General features: G+C 38.9%; 1 protein-coding gene and 1 long non-coding RNA gene across 3 annotated transcripts in view; one reads left to right on the plus strand and one right to left on the minus strand.

The window, feature by feature from the left end:
• Nucleotides 1-19,749, minus strand: part of LOC133649697 (uncharacterized) — an 89,945-nt gene that overhangs the window by 2,400 nt on the left and 67,796 nt on the right. The window lies entirely within an intron of this gene.
• Nucleotides 167-8,142, plus strand: LOC133649502 (uncharacterized). Its single transcript, XM_062046091.1, has 3 exons — nucleotides 167-178; nucleotides 4,315-4,944; nucleotides 7,999-8,142. The coding sequence occupies exons 1-3, from the start codon at nucleotides 167-169 to the stop codon at nucleotides 8,005-8,007; spliced, it is 651 nt and encodes a 216-aa protein (XP_061902075.1). The 3' UTR covers nucleotides 8,008-8,142.

Here is a 19,749-nt window from a genome sequence, read left to right on the forward strand (position 1 = left end):
CACGGTGTGTATCTGAACTTCATTCAACAAAAGACATCCTTTTAACGTGCAATCTGAAATCACAGGGGTCTCTTCCAAATCTATTTTATCTGAAACAACCCTCCACTTTTTCCATTTATACTACTGCATTTCTGCTTTAAATTTGCAGCAAAGTATTTTGAGAGCCATGTTTGATAAAGTGAGGCTTGTCAAAAACATTTGAGAGCAACATAACTGACAGCAATAAAATATTGGACAACGACTGAAGCTTTAAAAATGTGCATAGTCCTCAAGGAATGTGAATTGGGTTACATTTTAAGGATTGGCCTTTATTGATAAAGCAAGGAATTTGAAAGTACTACCAGATGCTTTAACTATAAAGTTGTTGTTAATAACTGGTCTTAAAACATTGTTGAGAGCTGTCAATTTGGCACATTTAGGAGCACTGAGGCAAAAGTGTGTCTGTTTAGTGCAGTGGTGTCCAAACTATGGCCTGTTGGTTAAATGCGGCCTGCCAGCGTCTTCAATCTGGCCCACGAAACGTCACAAGTTTAATAAGGAGTTTGGCCCGCAACATTTTCTGGTTTACACTTGCTGCCATCTTGTGGACGACGGTTGTAAACTTGGTAAAGGTTTTACTCTGAAACGTAATAGCATCAATTTCTATGACCCAATCCAAACAAGCTTTCCCCGCTCATGGTGCAAATAAACTATATCCAACACAGAAAGTCAAAATACATGGTCTCACATAACACACACAACCTGGTCACTGAACTTTGTGAACATTATAATAAAATATTTCAGCAGTAGGAATGTATATCATTAGAATTTTATCTGTATCAATACACATATCAATATTACTTATCGATACCGGGATTCATCTGTAATTTTATCGGTCCTATATTTATGACATTTATGTGCATAGCACAGACCTTTTACATGGTATATTATATCAATTATATAATATGAGTTAATCAAATCAATTAGTATTTTAGGTGGTGTGCATTTTGTAACAATAAGAATTGTTATTTGTGGTAAAGTTGTACACAGACGTATTTGAGTGAGAGACGATGTATGTCTGTGTATTATATAAATAAAAAGACCCAATGATTATTAAAATGTTTTACTTTTTTTTTTTTTTGTCCTGTCCAGCTTCTCAGGCGAATCATATAGTAGATGTAGATGCCCATATCGGCAGTTCAGATTTACTTTACAAAAGAGAAGGGTAGGATACTTCTCTTGTTCCCTTATTTGTATTTGACTTTATTAAATGTATTTATATTATCATTTGGTGCAGCCGGGCCGGAGCAGGAGGTGATAGAAAGAGAAAAAAAGGAAGACAGAGGGGGGAATTGTGGGGACAAGAGGGGGATTAGACAGAGAGACAAAAACAACAACAGCAAACACAACAACAACAACAACAATAGAGCAACATCAGCAAATACGACATGTACTAATATGATGGTAAAAGTAATAGCAAATAAGCAGTTAGCGAAAAAATAAAAAATAATACAGAAATGACAATAAGCATTATTACACTAAAAATTGAGCAATACGAATACCAATAGAAATAGCGCTATTGATAATGAACAATATCAATACTTTACCTTTATTATCAACAATACAGTTGTTCAATTGCAACAATACATATACGTAATGATAACTTGAGATACGAAAGATTGCAGAAAAATGGAGGGGAAGAAAGAGAAGCAACCTACATTAACCTTGTAGATTGTTATAGTAACATTAGGTTAAGCTTTGTCAGTGTGCCATGTGTTATACCCAGTTTACCCTAGGACAACAACATTAATATATGTTTGATGAAACGTGATTATGTGCATGAGTGTATGTGTGCATATGTACTTGTATGTGTACAGTATGTGTATATGTGTGTTTGTACAGTGAATGTATATGTACAGTATGTGTATGTGTGTGTTTGTACAGTGAATGTATATGTACAGTGTGTGTTTGTACAGTGAATGTATATGTACAGCATGTGTATACAGTATGTGTGTTTGTACAGTGAATGTATATGTACAGTATGTGTATATGTGTTTTTACAGTGAGTGTATGTATATGTACAGTAAGTGTATATGTATGTTTGTACAGTGAATGTATATGTACAGTATGTGTATGTTTGTATAATGAATGTGCGTGTGGATGTACGAACTTTGAGTGTGTAAATATGTACTGTACTTGTGTATGTATGTGGGAGCGTAGGTACCTATGTATGTGTGTATGTATGTATGGGAATATATGTGAATTTGTATGTACAATACATTTGACTCCCAGTGTGTGCGGGAGCCAGAGTACGGCCCCAGCCTCCCGAGAGCCCAACCCACAAACAGTAGGTGTGGTGCCCAGGGAACCAGGGACCACCGCCCCCCACGCAGCCAAGCCGGACAGCGACAGGAACCCCAGAGCCCGGCCCACCGCGCCGCCCACAAGGACCAGCAGCAGGCAGCAGGCAGCAGACAGACGCACCCGGCAGAGGACAAGGCACGAGAAAAGCATGGGACAGCCATACCCCAAGCCAGCGAGAGACCACACCCCACACGGGCAGAAAGGCGGGACGCACCGCCCGAGGGGCCTGGAGACCCGCCGCAACCGGACGGGAAGACCGCCCCCACCCCACCGGCAACCTGGCCCCCATGAGCCCACCCCCCACCCCCGCCGAGTCCCTCCCCTGAGGTAGGGGGGGGAAGAAAAAATAAAATAAAATAATAATGATAATAATAATAATAATAACATTAATAATATATTTTAAAAAAAATAAAAATAATAATAATTAAATATATTTAAAAAAAAAGAATTAAAAAAAGATCACAGACATGCTGACACACAAGGTCACTACCCCAACAACTGGCCGACTCGCAGCACCTCGGAATACCCTGCAGCACCAAGCTACCACAGTAGACGCAGGGACTAGACCCAGCAGGCCCCAACCAAGACGGGCACCCGGAAGGGATGGACGGTGGGACCCAGGAGCTCCAGACACGCAGTCCGGATGCAGTAGCCTGAGGCGCCGACCCCCACCTGACAGGCAGGCCCAGAACGTACCCCCAGAAATATACATACATATCTATATACATACACATACACATGTACACATACACACACATACAGATATACATATACATACACATACATACACATATATACACATACACATATATATACATACATACATACATACATACATACATACACACCCATATACATACATATACACAGATTGTCAGCCCCGACATCCACTACGTGCGCGCGCTGCCACCAGTCACAACATCAGCCACCCCCCTGCACCAGACCCAGCAGCCACGGGCGCCCACACCACAAACAAACGGCAGCAGAAACAGCAGCCGCAATACCCCCAGACAGCCAGCACCACCCAATCAAATCAAAGCGATCAAAAAAAAAACTGCGACCGGCAACCACAAGCCCGCACAAACACACCACCGCCCAAACAACCAAGACACAGCATCCAGACCAGACATGGGCACCGCGCCGCCACCACATCAAGTCACCAACAGAGACCCCACAGCGCAAGGCCGGGCCACACGGGCACGGACCCCACCCAACAGGAAGCGAGGCCCGCCACACACAAATAAATAATAAGATTAAACAAAAATAAATAAAACATAAACAAATAAATCAAAAAATACAAATAAAATTTAACTAAATTAAAAATAATAATAATAACAAATAAAAATAAATAAATAAATAAAATAAAAATAAAAATAAAATAAAATAAGTAAATAATAAAAATTAAAATAAAAAATAAATTAAAATAAATAAATAAATAAATAATAATAATAATAAATGAATAAAAGCCTGGCAGGCCACCAGACCGCAGTCCCCGCAATCCGCGCCGGCCGACGAGGCAATGAGGGGTGGGCTGAACCCCGACCCCCCCACATGCATGTGTACAAGGCCCACAGAGTGTCTACTGTGTAGTTAGAATTAGGAGGTCAGCCATTACAGCCGACCTCCAGTCCCTATTGATGCGTGTATTGTAGCGTGAGTGAGATATGTATGCTTGTGGGAACTAATAATAAAAATGTTTTACTTTTTAAGGTGAATTAAGGTGGATTACCCGATCGTTTGGATGAGAGGTTCACTTCAAACTGACACTAACGCTTCTTGGCGTGTGTGACTTTGAGGGACGAGAAGGAAATGTTATGTTACAAACCAGGGGTCACCAACCTTTTTGAAACCAAGGGCTACTTCTTGGGTACTAATTAATGCGAAGGGCTACCAGTTAGATACACACTTAAATAAATTGCCAGAAATAGCCAATTTGCTCAATTTACCATTAACTCTACCGGCTCGTCTCAGCTCAAGCTTACCTGTGCTCCTGCGGTCGGCGGCTCGGCGGAGGACTTCGCCCCGTTCATCGACACGGTCGGAGGCTCGGCGGCGGCGGTGGAGGACGACCCGGTCATCAGAGAAGGCAGCGACTCAGCGGCGGTGAACGACGCGGCGGCTGCGGTGGACGGCGACCCAGACATCGGTGATTGCGGGGAACTGCACGAGATGGCGGGGGTCCACGCGACCTCTCCCCGGTCCCGGACGGCCGAGGACGCGCCATACACAGGATTTAGAGGCGCCTTTACACAAACATTTTCGTTATTCTCTTCCTCTTTGTCTTCAAAAAAGCCCGCCAAAAGGAAACCCAACCCATCCCCCAGCAACCCTACCTGGCCTCCTCCTCCCTCTCCCTCCCCTCCCCCTTTCTCTCCCTCCCCCTTCACCTGGAGGACGATCAATATGCCTCTCTCTCCTCTCTCTCCTTGCTCTTCAACTGCAACAGCAATAATAACCAACAATTTTTCTGGTCAGTACCACAACACAGCGGACTCTGATGCTCTTTTTGGTTCCAGTGGACTACACATCATCCACCTAAATGTGAACAGCCTCTCTGGAGCCAAACTCGACCAAATCAGAGAAATGTTCCTCAACACGAAGGTAAAAATCTTGTGTTTCTCTGAAACCAAATTTGATCAAAGTATTTCTGACTCAGAGATAGAAATACAAAACTTTTCGGTTATCAGAAAGGATAGGAATAAACACGGTGGGGGCGTTTGTATGTATATTCACCAGGATATTAAATACATAACTCGCACTGATCTTAACCACAATAACCTGGAATCTGTGTGGGCGGAAATCAAATTTAAAAATGCTAAGCCGGTACTAATAGGGACTGTTTATAGACCCCCTAATCAGAGTGATTTCTATGGGGCTTTGGAAGAATGCTTGGCGGGGACAGACAACATGGAGAAAATTATAACTGGGGATCTGAACACAGATATTCAACGCAAAGATGCGCCTGTCTTCAGATCCTTCAGCAAGTTTTGTAATCTGCACGGTCTTTCCCAGCTAATAGCGCTACCCACAAGGGTGTGTGATTCCACCCAATCAACCATAGATCTCATTCTCACTTCAGACCGGCCTAAAATAAAAAATAGTGGGGTCATGATCTGTGGTCTTAGCGACCACTATCTAACCTTCTGCACCCGTAAAATAGCTAAACCTAAAGCCAATGGCCACATAACAGCCCAATCCAGATCCCTCAAAAAATACTCCAATGACAATTTCAATTTAAAATTAGATGAGTGGGACTGGTCCCCTGTGCTCGCGAGCAACCTGGTCGATGTCGCTTGGGATCGCTTCAAAACGGCGTTCCTAAAGATACTAAATGACATGGCTCCCGTGAAAACAGTCAGGATCAAAGCCCGCTCGGAACCATGGATGAATCCGGACCTATTAGCTGCCATAAAAGACAGAGACAGGAAATACTCTGAATACCAAAAATGTAAAACAGAAGTAGATAAACAACCCAATAATATCAACCTCAAATTACTCCTTTCAACTCTCAAAAAGCAATGCAATAAATTAAGAAATAAGTCAACCAACCTGACTAAATCCTTAAAAAAAAATTACATTAACGACAAAATAGAGGAAAACACGAATAAGCCACGTGAGCTCTGGAAAATTCTCAACAACCAGCTTCCTGGTTGCAGCCAGAAACTTAAAACAAGACTCACCAACATCAGCATCAAGGAGGGTGACTCCCTCATTACAGACAAAATGGAGGTAGCTAGCAGACTTAACGCCTTTTTCACCAGCATAGCTGCAACTCTTGTCAACAAGCTGTCCCACCACTCTGGTCGCTTTGGTGTAGAACACATTAAAGCCTTCTACAGAAAGCTAGGAGTATCCAACAATGATTTCAAATTAGAAATGGTCACAGCTGATGAGGTGTTTAAAAAATTGAGCGCGCTCCACCCTAACAAGGCCACCGGCCTTGATAATATTCCCTCCAGATTCCTCAGGGACTCTGCCTCCATCATTGCCCCGATCATCACGCACATAATAAACCTATCAATTACACAAGGCCAAGTACCAAAAGATTTTAAGATAGCAAGAGTAACTCCCCTCTTTAAAAAAGGAAGCAAATTGGAACCTGGCAACTACCGACCTGTTTCTATTCTCAGCTCCATTTCGAAAGTAATGGAGAAAATAGTTTATGAACAGGTCGATAGTTACCTTGCCACTAATAAACTCATGTACAAATTCCAATCCGGCTTCAGAACTAACCACTCCACTGACACATGCCTTCTCTATCTGACCGACCACATCAAACATGAGGTGGACGCGGGCAAATACTGCGGCATGGTCATGCTGGACCTTCAGAAGGCCTTTGACACCGTTAACCACGCTATACTGTTGGATAAGCTCAGAGCAATCGGATTTAACAAAACCTCTTGGAGCTGGATGCAGTCTTACTTGGAGGGGAGGGAGCAGGTGGTAGAGGTGAACGGCACCGTGTCCCCCCCCCTCTCGGTGAGCTGTGGAGTCCCCCAAGGCAGTATATTGGGACCTTTACTGTTCCTAATATACATAAACGACATGTCATCGGCATGTGACTGTGAATTGTTTTTGTTTGCGGATGACTCTGCCCTGCTGGTATCCGGCAAGGACAAGTCACAGGTGGAGAAAATCCTCAGTGCTGAGCTCTGTAGAACCTGCACCTGGCTCGCTGACAACAAGCTATCCATCCACTTGGGTAAAACAGAATCCATCCTGTTTGGGTCCCACATCAAACTTAAGAGAGTCAATCACTTCACCATAAAAGTAGGTGACAGTGTCATCACCAGGAAAGATGAGGTCACCTACCTAGGTTCCATTCTAGAGGCTAACCTTTCCTGTGATAAAATGGCAACCAAGGTAATCAAAAAGGTTAACCAACGAACGAGATTTCTCTACAGAATTTCCTCTCTGGTCAACAAAAGCACCTTGAGGATTCTGGCGGGAACTCTCGTTCAACCCTTTTTCGATTACGCATGCACCTCCTGGTACCCTAGCACCTCCAAAACCCTCAAATCTAAACTCCAAACATCTCAGAACAAGCTAGTCAGGTTACTTCTAGACCTCCACCCCAGATCCCACCTCACTCCTACCCACTTCTCTAAAGTGGGCTGGCTCAAGGTGGAGGACAGAGTTAAACAACTTGCACTGAGCCTAGTCTATAAAATCCGCTACACCTCCCTGATACCGAAGTACATGTCAAACTACTTCCTTAACGTAAATGACCGCCATAACCACAACACCAGGGGGTGCTCCACTAACCACGTTAAACCCAGATTCCGAACTAACAAAGGTCTTAACTCATTCTCTTTCTATGCCACATCAATGTGGAATGCGCTCCCAACAGGTATAAAAGAAAGGGCATCTCTATCCTCCTTCAAAACCGCTATAAAAGTTCACCTCCAGGCAGCTACAACCCTAAACTAACACCCTCCCCGGATTGCTAATAATCAAATGTAAACAATCAAATGCAGATTCTTTTTCTTATGCCTTCTGATCTCTCTCTCTCTCTCTCTCTCTCTCTCTCTATGTCCACTACTTGATGTCCATATCCCCACCCCCCCACCCCACCCCCCCTCCACACTCCTGATTGTAAATAATGTAAATAATTCAATGTGATTATCTTGTGTGATGACTGTATTATGATGATAGTATATATGATAGTATATATCTGTATCATGAATCAATTTAAGTGGACCCCGACTTAAACAAGTTGAAAAACTTATTCGGGTGTTACCATTTAGTGGTCAATTGTACGGAATATGTACTTCACTGTGCAACCTACTAATAAAAGTCTCAATCAATCAATCAATCTGTTATTATTAATAATGAATGATATTTATCTTTGTGGAAACACTGATCATCTTAATGATTTCTCACAATAAATATATATAGAAACAGATAAATATCAATATGCAACACTTTATTTTTATATTTTCTCCAAGTGCACATTTTTTAAATTGAACATTTTCAAATGATCACTTCTAAGACAGTCTTGTGAAATCACAATATCCCATTTTAACTAGCTAGCCACTAACATTTTTTAACAAATCATGAATTACTTTGCACCATGTTTGTACAAATAATAACTCATGTAAAATACAAAAGTAAACTCTCAAATTTTTAAATCATGTCACACTTTGAACTGGACACCAAATCTGTTATCTGTTTCTTTGTCAGTTAGTGGGAAGCCTGGCATTGCATGCTGTTAACTAGTGTGTTGTACTCTGGTATGTAACTTGACACTGCAACTCTGAGTGAGTTGCAGATGTGCATCAGTGAGGCGTGTTCTGTGTTTGTTCTTGATGAAGTTCATGTCAGAAAAGGCTGATTCACAAAGATAAGATTTTTCCTCATTGTTTGCGGAACCTTCTTAATCTTTTGGACATATTTTCACAGCAATCTGGCCTTAAGCTTAATTATGATAAATGTAAAATGTTAAGGATCGTAAATCTAAAGGGAACGTCCTTTCGAATGGAATGCAAAGTGCCTGTTTTGTGGACAGATGGACCAGTTAACATACTTGGTGTTGTTGTCCCAGAAAATCTGGAAGATCTAGGCTCAGTAAATTATGATAATCGACTAAGAAAGCTGGACAAAATTATGCAATTATGGAAAGGGAAATCCCTAACCTTGTATGGTAAAATGTCTATTGCCAACTCGTTAATTATTCCTCAATTTATTTATTTGTTTTTGTCATTACCAGCTCCATCACAAAACTTTTTTAAGATTTATGAGCGGAGGGTCTTCGATTTTGTCTGGAACGGCAAACCAGAAAAGATTAAAAGAAAGGTTTTGTACAAAGAGTATGAATATGGGGGCCTGAAACTTCTCAACCTTGAAGCTATGTGTCTGTCTTTAAAAGCATCAATTGTTCCAAAGATGTATTTAAACATTGAGTGGTACACAAATGTCCTGTTGGACAAAAAACATGTACTGTATCAAAAGAAATTGTATCCTTTTTTACAAGTGATCCCCTCCCAGAGAGTCTGCTGGGAAACATGGCGGGGTTCATAAAGGAAACAATCCACTCATAGTGGTGTTTTCAATTTTATGTGCCAGAAAAAAGAGACGATATTTTGCAGCAGTTAACATGGATGAACTCTAATATTGTAATAGATGGAAAGCCTTTCTTTTGGAAAAATATGTTTGAAAGAGGAATCATTTTTGTCAATGATATTATCAATGAGAATGGTAAAATTATGAAGTATGATGAATTTAGAGCTATGTATGGTGATGCTTGCTCAAGCTTTTCATTTTATCAACTAACTGGAGTAATTGGGAAAAGATGGAAACAAATAATTAATTATGGAACTACTAAATTATTAGTTTGTAAACCTCTAATAAGAAATTCTAGTTGGCAAAAAGGAACTAAAATAAATAGAAAAATATATAATTTTTATTTAATAAAGAAATCTTTGAAGGCTGCCTCATACAACACAAATGGAAAATGGGAGGACTTTTTTGACTGCCCGTTGCCATGGGATGCCATATTCAAACTAATCTATAAAACCACTATCGATGTGCAAAATCGTTATTTTCAAATTAAAATTATTTATAACTTCTTAACCACAGGGGAAATGTTAAAATTATGGAATATGACAGAGTCAGATGATTGCCGATTTTGTTGTCAGGAGCCTGAATCCACCCTGCATTTGTTTTGGTATTGTCATATTGTGTCTTTGTTTTGGGTGGAAGTTGAAAAAATGTGTTTAAGGATTGGTTTGTTTATGAAGCTTAATGTGGTTTCTGTTATTTTAGGAGAGTTCATTGACAATCATGATTTAGTCAATTTAATTATAGTACTCGGTAAAAGGTTTATTTTTAAGGCCAAAAACAGATATTCACTTAGTATTACTTTCTTTAAAACATTTATTCAGTATTTTCTAACTTTAGAAAGTTACATGGTTGAAAACGATAATGATGCCAAAAAACATTAAAAAAAAGATGAGAAGTCCTCAAAGGCTTATTTTGAAAGTATAATTATGTTTATATATTATATGATATCTGTTGTTGTGTTCCCTAATTTGAGTGACCTGGACATAATCTGGACTGTACATAAATGCTTATTTTGAAAATGTAATTTTGTTTATAAATTATATGCAATCTGTTGTGTTCCCTAATTTTTTTCTGTGTACATGAATGAAGGTGTGTGTTGCTGAGTCCGACTTGGACATTATCTGGACTGGGCCTGGTTTAAAAAACCCTTTAAACAAATCTAATTTCATTGACAACCTGGTCTGTTGAAGATAAGGCCCTTTTTTTAAAAATAAAATAAAATAAGATAAATAAATAAAAAACATTCACATTTCTGATTGATTACACAACTTTAAGGAGGTTGTCACGGAAGTAAACAAGGTAGGAGTCAAGAGTTAGTTATGTGTTGCTGTTAGTCTCTTAGCTATAGTTAAAATCAATGCAAACTGAAATGTCTCTTATCATCCATCCATCCATCCATCAATTTGCTACCGCTTGTCCCTTTCGGGGCAGCGGGGTCTCAGCTGCATTTTTACTGATAATATTGTAAATCATACATTCTTTATTTTGGAACAATTCATTGTTGCTACCTCACAATTAATGCTCTGCTGAGTGGAGAAAAAAGTGTTGTTTGTGTGTGCATATCTATGTATGTCTGGCTTTGAGTGTGTGCATTCTGATGAGTATGTAATGACGATTACCTTGGAAAAATCGGGCTTTATTGCAGGTTGTACTGTATCTTTATATATTTGGCGAACTTTCCTCTCCAAATTGGTATGAAATTAATATGCAGACTTGAATCATTGCGGTCGGCGATGACGTGTAAAAACATAGGCATTCGATCTAAATGACAGCACACAGAGTTGAAATAAATAATAATAAAAAAATGTGGTTTTGCCTTAAAATTGCCACTAAACTGAAGTTAGTGTAGTGATTTCGATATCAAATTTATTTAGATGCTTTATCTAATTACATTACATATATATTTAATGTCTATCACTACACTAACTTCAGAACTGTATAAATATATATTGTTTATACATTGTATATATATATAAATATATATATATATATATATATATATATATATATATATATATATATATATATATATATATATATATATATATATATATATATATATATAAATATATATATATATATATTTTTTTTAAATTATATTATATATAATTATATTATGTATGTTTACTGATATATTTATAGGCTATTCTTCACATCAACTCAACTGCACTCACACACTCAGTCAGTCAGACATTTAGCTTGTTATGGACCTCATCATGGAGAACACACAACAAAATGCATACGACGCAGCCCCAAAGCCGAAGGCGATCGACCCGGCAATCGGAAAAGGAAACAGTCACCCCACGAATCAGAAATCCAACACCACTATTGTGCCCTAAAAGGCAAGAAAAGGATAAGGACAAAGACCAATTCTTTGGTGCGGCGACTGTATGCTGTGTTACAGGTCTTTTGACACATTTGTGAATAAACACAAACATCTTTGTAAATATTTCATATTTCAATGTATTCATCTGCGGCCTATAGACTTGTACGACCAATATGTACAATATAAAAAAACATTAGGTGGTCGTGGGTAGGGGTCCATAGCGCGGACATTACAGTAATCGTGTTTATTTCCTGGATTTCTATTGCAATCCCAAAGTAAGTTTTGACTGTATGACAGATGGTTAGAAAGTCCATAATAACTCGCTTTTAAAACTTCTTTTCATCTTAACTGTAGTTATTTTTCTCATACAGTAAAATAACTAAACTTGACAATAACTCGGCAAAGAAATCAGAAATTTAGGCTAAAATATAAACTTATCTTACCTGGTCCTCTCCTCTTTGCTTTTGGGTTAACAACATTTGTTATGAGACTATTCTAGTATTTTGGGGAAAAATTACCAGCTGAGTTTATTGCCTCCCAGGGGGGCAGGCACTAAAAGTGGCTGAGTCCAATTATTTGGATATAGCAGTTAAAACAAAAAGGAGATAAACGCCCACGGTCCAGCCTGTCATTGTTTGGTGCTGCATGCACAATTGAGTGAAACTGGTAAAACTACTTAAACAGACATCAATAGTGCTGCTGCAGGGGGAATGATTGGTTGTGGGTGATAGTTGTCAAAAATACTGTACATGTTAAACAGTTTTGAGGATTCATTGAGTATGGACTGGGTTAATGGAACTATGATATCCTACGGCTCAATCTGATTGAGAATCATACGTGGTAATGGGGGGGCGGTGTGGCTTGGTTAGTAGAGCGGCTGTGCCAGCAACCTAAGGGTTCTAGGTTTGATTCCCGCTTTCCCAGTGCCACCCACACTGGTTTAAATATAGCTTAAAAATTTAGATAATGTGTTTCGCTATGTAATGCGCTTTGAGTGTCTAGAGAAAAAAGTGCTATATAAATATTACTCACTTCACTATTAACTATATAAAGCAGGTTGTAGTGCTTTGGAAAATTGTCAATGCATTCATAGCCTGTCAAGTAGGAATGGGTACCAGATTCGGTACTTTTGTAATTCATACTAACCGAATTCCGTGGTAACCACCGCGTAGCAATTCAAAACATGAGAAATCACACAAGCAGCAGTCAGAGCGGACTTAGCCAAACTGCTTTTAGAAAATGTTGCAATTTTAAATGCCAACAAAGCAAACATTATGCCTGATAGAAAACGCTCAAACATAAAGTAAGTCTCCACTTTTCCAAAATGCGCTAGCTAGATGCTAATTTACTTTGGCTTTGCCAAATACATGCAACTGATAAGCATTAGCGATTTCCCATGGCAATTTTAACACCTCCAAATTTAGTAATGAAAGCTACAAATAAGATGCACATTATAATGAAACAGCTTGTGTGTAATAAGTACACTAATTAGGACCTGATTTACTTAAGGTTTGCATGTACTAAAACACGTGCAAACTTGATAGTAGGGCTGGGAGATATGGTCCAAAACTAATATTCTAGTATTTTTTAGGCTGAATGCCAATATACGATATATAGGATAGGATAGGTTAGAGTTTTATTTATCCCACAATGGGGAAATTACATTGTTGCCTTGCAGGTTTTTACATACAGTAACAGAAGTAAAGTGCAATGAAAAACAAATATAGTAATAAATATTACATATTGCTCACTAATATGTATAGATATTCCGGGACCTTAAACTAAACATGCAAAGTGCTTAAGGTTGCCTAAGTTTTTGTTGTAAGTAGTAGCGTAACGTGTTGCTTATTCTTATAAAGTAATTGGTTAGCCAGTATAATGTGAAATAATTTTTTGCACATTGTATTCATTAACGTTAGATTTATAGCCTCACGATTGTGCACAGTGATAGATGGAGCTTCTACTCGCTCACTGCTCACTGCTATTCAGTTTAAAACTTTTTTTTTAGCCACCCATCTGCTGCACTAGGTTCATCCGCACGGGCTATTGGGAGAGGTACTTTCACACTGAGGAGCAGCTAAACATTTGACACACCAAGCAAGCAGCAGAGAGGAGCTATCGCTAGCTGCTGTGCTAAGTGGCTAAGTGGATTGTATCTGTTAAGTGAGAAGAATAGGGCCATTTTGCATCTCTGTCTTAATTGATATACAAAAAATATGCTGAACATCAAAACGCCCACAATACTGGGAGGAGAAAATGCTAATAGAATTATTTAGCATAAGCAATATGATTTATCAACACTCATCACTGTTTTGCAAAACTTATTTGGCGTCTTATTTAGCACGTGTCAGAAGGACGTGCAAACTGACCGTAACAGCTGCAGGATCAGTGCTCGCTCTGCACAGAAAGACGATGGACAGACGAGAATCCTCCTTTCTACACGTGTGTCAACATTTTGGATGGTCAAAAATAAAAATAAATATTTGACATATCTACTATTCAGCAATTTCCTTTTATAATCTTATTGCTGCTGGATGACTTATGGAACTGTTTAAATAGAATTCAATTATACGTTTTGGTGTCTGCTGGCGTTTTGTTTTTATTTAGGAAATATATTACTATAATTGATCTCCTACATGAAAGGACGTCTTTCAGTGTGCATTTTCTTGCGTTTGAGTCATTCCAGACGCACAAACTCGCTGGTGATGCGATCTACAGCCTCGCGCACAGAATTAAGTGTCAGTGTGCATTTGTGTGTGTTGTCCAGATTGCGATTCAGAAAAGGTGTTACGGATTATAGATGTGTGCTGCTGGTTAAACACATTGCACACAGGTAGGAGCATGATAACATGAATGTTCAGAAAATGATTGTCTCTGTGGTAAAAGCCCCATATGCACACAAAATCCTCATTTAAATAAGGCGGTCTGTACCAATTTTCAATTGCACACGCAGTCTTAGTAGATCTCACACAACACGCCCACATATAGGACGCACTATTTTATTTTTTGCACACACTGTTTAGCACATGGTATTGGATCTTCGTAAAGATCATGGCAAAGGCTACTTCCTAGCTGCGCTGCTAGGCAACACACCATAGCCTATACACTACTGCCATCTAACGTCTAGGAATTGCAAAACTGCATGCAAAGCCAATTTACTGTTAGAAAGAAAATCCACTGTTATGCATGTTTGTGTTTATGCTTCATTGATGAGAGTATTTGGCGAGCGCCGTGTTGTCCAACTATTTTTGGCGGTCCTTGAAACCACCGTAGTTGTATGGACTGTGACACAGCAGTTTTGTTTACATGTATAACTTGTGGCGCTGCCACAGAAAGACGTGTGTTACGCCACGCCTTCTTTGTCTCATTTTGTCCACCAAAAGTTTTATGCTGTGCGTGAATGCACAAAGGAGACCTTTGTTGATGTTATGGACTTCTGTGGAGTGCTAATCAGGCATATTTGGTCACTGCATGACTGCAAGCTAATTGATGCTAACATGCTATTTAGGCTAGCTGTATGTACCTATTTCATTATTATGCCTTGTTTGTAGGCATATTTGATATATATATATATACAGTATACATATATTACTTATGTCCTCTGTGTATTTGATTTATATTTGCATGTCTCATGACACACTATTTATCTGTAATATTGGTTGCCTTTCTGATTTTAGTTTGTGTGCCATATTATCATAGACCACAGCAAACATTACCCAGCTTGTATATGAATGTACTCATTCCTCCACGTCATTTTAATCTTAGGGCATTCAATCGATCGCAACTGGATTGTTTGGTTTGTCTTGGAAGACGTTTCGCCTCTCATCTGAGTAGGCTTCATCACTTCGTGCTCATATTGGTCAGATGTAGTCTAGCAGCTGGTGCCAAAACCCCAAAAGGTTATATTCCAAAACCAGGAGGGTGTGCCTGAGGAAGGATGGTTTTGACCTATCGTAACGAGAAAAACAACTGGTTTGATGCAAATGAATAATCCTACTGTCAAAGCCAACGAACGTCGTTGAAGTGTAATTTCCCTTCGTTAGCATTGAGGTATTGTGTGACAGAACGATTGGTGTTGATCGACTACTACCAGTCCAAAATAGTCAGAATCCCCCGCGTAAGCATTCCATTCAGTTGTAAACAAATGGCACAAATGACATACTGGTCACCTTCTGTGACCAGAATGTTTCTAACTCCTGTTATATGTTGGAGGCAAAATTGCAGAGTCTTTAAAGAATAGTTGAAAGGACAGTTGTATGTGGGAGAAAGGGGGTGTCGCAGACCACCTCCTCTGTTAAGGGATGGTTTTTCAATCTTGACATAGATGGCTTCCCTCACTGCTCTTTCGTACCATCCGTCCTCCCTTGTCCAGAATCTGTACATTTTTGTTCTCAAAGGAGTGCTGTTTTTGCCTGAGGTGCAGGTAGACAGCAGAGTCTTGGCCTGAAGAGTTTTCCCGTCTATGTTGTGCCATGCGTCGGCTTAGAGGTTGTTTTGTTTCCCCAATATATGAACCAGTGCATTCATCATTACAATGGATAGCATACACAAGATTGTTTTTGTGGGTGTGGGGTGGCCGGTCTTTAGTATGCACTAATCTCTGTCTCAGGGTGTTGCCTGGTTTTAAGTATACTGCATACTTGCCAACCCTCCCGTTTTTAGCGGGAGAATCCCGGTATTCAGCGCCTCTCCCGACAACCTCCCGGCAGAGATTTTCTCCCGACAAACTCCCGGTATTCAGCCGGAGCTGGAGGCCACGCCCCCTCCAGCTCAATGCGGACCTGAGACTGAGTGGGGACAGCCTGTGCCCTGTTCTCACGTCCGCTTTCCCACAATATAAACAGCTTGCCTGCCCAATGACGTCATAACATCTAGGGCTTTTAGAGTACACAACTGCGCACACAACAAGGAGACGAAGCAGAAGAACGAGGAAATTACAGACATGGCGACGCCGTCGACGAGCAAGATGAAGAAATACGCTTGCAAGTTCCAAAACGAATGGAAACAAGAATTTCAGTTAATCCAGGACAGTTGGAAGGGGAAGGTGTATGATGCCTGTAAAAATGTAGAACAGACTTCTCCATTGAACACGGTGGCCGAAATGATATACTCATCATGAACGGAGAAGTTAAACAGGACAATACTGCCATCTAATGGATAGCCACCGGAACACTGAAATTCAAGTATTTCTTTTATGTAAATAAAATAAATAAATATTAAAAAAAATATATATATATATATATATATATATATATATATATATATATATATATATATATATATATATATATATATATATATATATATATATATATATATATTAAACAGTTAAACAGGACAATACTGCCATCTAATGGATAGCCACCGGAACACTGAAATTCAAGTATTTCTTTTATGTAAATAAAATAAATAAATATATAAATATATATATATATATATATATATATATATATATATAGCTAGAATTCACTGAAAGTCAAGTATTTCATATATATATATATATATATATATATATATATATATATATATATATATATATATATATATATATATATATATATATATATATATATATATATATATATATGAAATACTCGAGTTGGTGAATTCTAGCTGTAAATAACCACGCCCCCGCCCCAAAAACCCCACCCACCCCACCCCCTACCCCCCACCTCCCGATATTGGAGGTCTCAAGGTTGGCAAGTATGGTATACTGGGATGTTGTGTTGGTTAAAAGTTATTCTGAGTTTGAGCATAAAAGCTAAAAAAAGGATTTAGTATAGATGCCCTCAAAACTGAGATGGCCTATGGTGAAAGTCCAGTTTTACGCAAAAAAGTGTTTAATTCAGAAAATGAAGTTTTCTAAGAAGGTATGTAGTCATATAAGTATCGCTATTGCAAAACTGATAAATATAGTAAAAATTTTGCTAAATGATAAACGTGTTTGTGTAAAAACATACACCGTTCTGTTACTTTTCCTACATTAGTTGTCTGGCAAACTCATACAATTTGTGTGATATTTCCTCCAGGGTACTTGACAGAGAAGTGGGCTTGGCAGCCTGTAGCTGAGGCCTGCGTGTAAATAGCATTCTAATATCCAGTGAAATGCCTGAATGCCTGCAGTGAGATGGATAATGTACCAAACGGGGATGTGAGAGAGCAGTAGTATTTATTACTGGAAGTTCTCATTCAAAACATCTTTAGTCTGTGATGTTTCAATATGTTTTAATATATTTTCCCCGCTTTCATCTTTTCCATCTTTTGCAGTTGCTTGTCCCACCCTGATCCCTTCTCTCACTTCCCCTCTCTAATATTCTGCTCACGCACAACTGCGGCAGCATTTCTCCAGTCCTCCCATTAATCCACACCACAGACATATTGGCCCACTGTCTTGTCTCTGGAAGTCTGGGCCATTTCAACCGAAGAGTGTTTTTGTTTTAACTACACTGGCACTGCTGGCAATACAGCAGATAGAACATGGACAATGATTCAAAAAGAGGTTTACAGTCGATGTTATACAGTATTAAGATAAACAGTATGCTAACCAAGAAACTCTTTCTAATATGCATATTGTTAGGGGACGCTTTGCAAATCATGTTCACATTCAAGAAAACTTCCATAAAAATCTTTGAAGCTTGTTTTAAGTCAGGTCTGGTCAGGCCGTAGTATTGCAGGGTTTGCCCTACGTGTATTTGATTGTGGTGCACCGTCACAGCAAAAGAAAAGCTGTTACACCTTCAAAATAAAGTTTTTATTTTCACATGAAAACACATTTAAGTAATATAGTGAATGGATATGCTGTATGAAGCCTATTATTTACATACTATTGACCATAATAGGTTTGAAAACCATAGCAAATGTCATCAAAATGTTCCTCTATGCTTTATTTTAAAAAACAACAACAACAAAAACATACATCTGAATCGCCTGTCAGACACGTTACACGCTATGTGCTGTTTAGCGCACCTAAACGGAATGGACACCCAGCAAAAGTAAGGAGAAAGTTGAAGAGAAAGGTATTTCAGGTCAATCAATACATTTATTGTTTAAGTCTGTGTAAACTATCTTAGTTTTGACATTACTACCGACTATAACGTCTAACTTTACAACGGGTACAGTGGATTCCTCCCACATTTGAAAAACATGCATGTTAACTTCATTGGAGACTGTAGGTATGAATGTGAGCGTGAATGATTGTTTGTCTGGATATGTGCCCTGCGATTGGTCCTGCTAATTTTTGTTAGCATGTCAATGAGCTGGTCCATTATACGTTAGCATTAGATTAAGCTAGCGACACTAGAGCCCACCTTCACCCTGAATAATTGTATTGCTTTTTTCAGTTTAATCCGAACTGTAATATTAATTTAACATGATTCCTACATGTATGTGCACTTCATGTGTATATATAAAGTATGTTCCTTAGTGTACTTAGTTTTAACGTGACTTCATTGTGGAGAATATCGATAAACCATCTAGTTATTTTTTCCATCTCTAATTCAAAGGACTCTTTATATATTTGGCAAACTAAATTCCAACATTTAGGGAGGACAGAATATAGTGTACCCTGTGTTACCCTTTACAATATGCAGCAACAATTGAAAAATAGAGCAAAACAATGTAATATAAGAAAAAAAATATTATTACTAATAACTAATAACACACGGATAGATGGATGTAAAATATTTGTTTAGCCTTTAAAAAAAATATGCATCATTGCCAACCAAATTAATCATGACGTCATAAATATGTGATTTCATATTGCACATTAAAGCCTTCTACAGAAAGCTAGGAGTATCCAACAATGATTTCAAATTAGAAAATGGTCACATCTGATGAGGTGCTTAAAAAATTGAGCGCGCTCCACCCAAACAAGGCCACCGGCCTTGATAATATTACCTTCAGATTCCTCAGGGACTCTGCCTCCATCATTGCCTCAATCATCACGCACATAATAAACCTCTCAATTTTACAAGGCAAAGTACCAAAAGATGTTAAGATAGCAAGAGTAACTCCCCTCT

This window comes from Entelurus aequoreus, linkage group LG05 (assembly GCF_033978785.1).
Source record: "Entelurus aequoreus isolate RoL-2023_Sb linkage group LG05, RoL_Eaeq_v1.1, whole genome shotgun sequence".
Lineage (NCBI taxonomy): Eukaryota > Metazoa > Chordata > Actinopteri > Syngnathiformes > Syngnathidae > Entelurus > Entelurus aequoreus.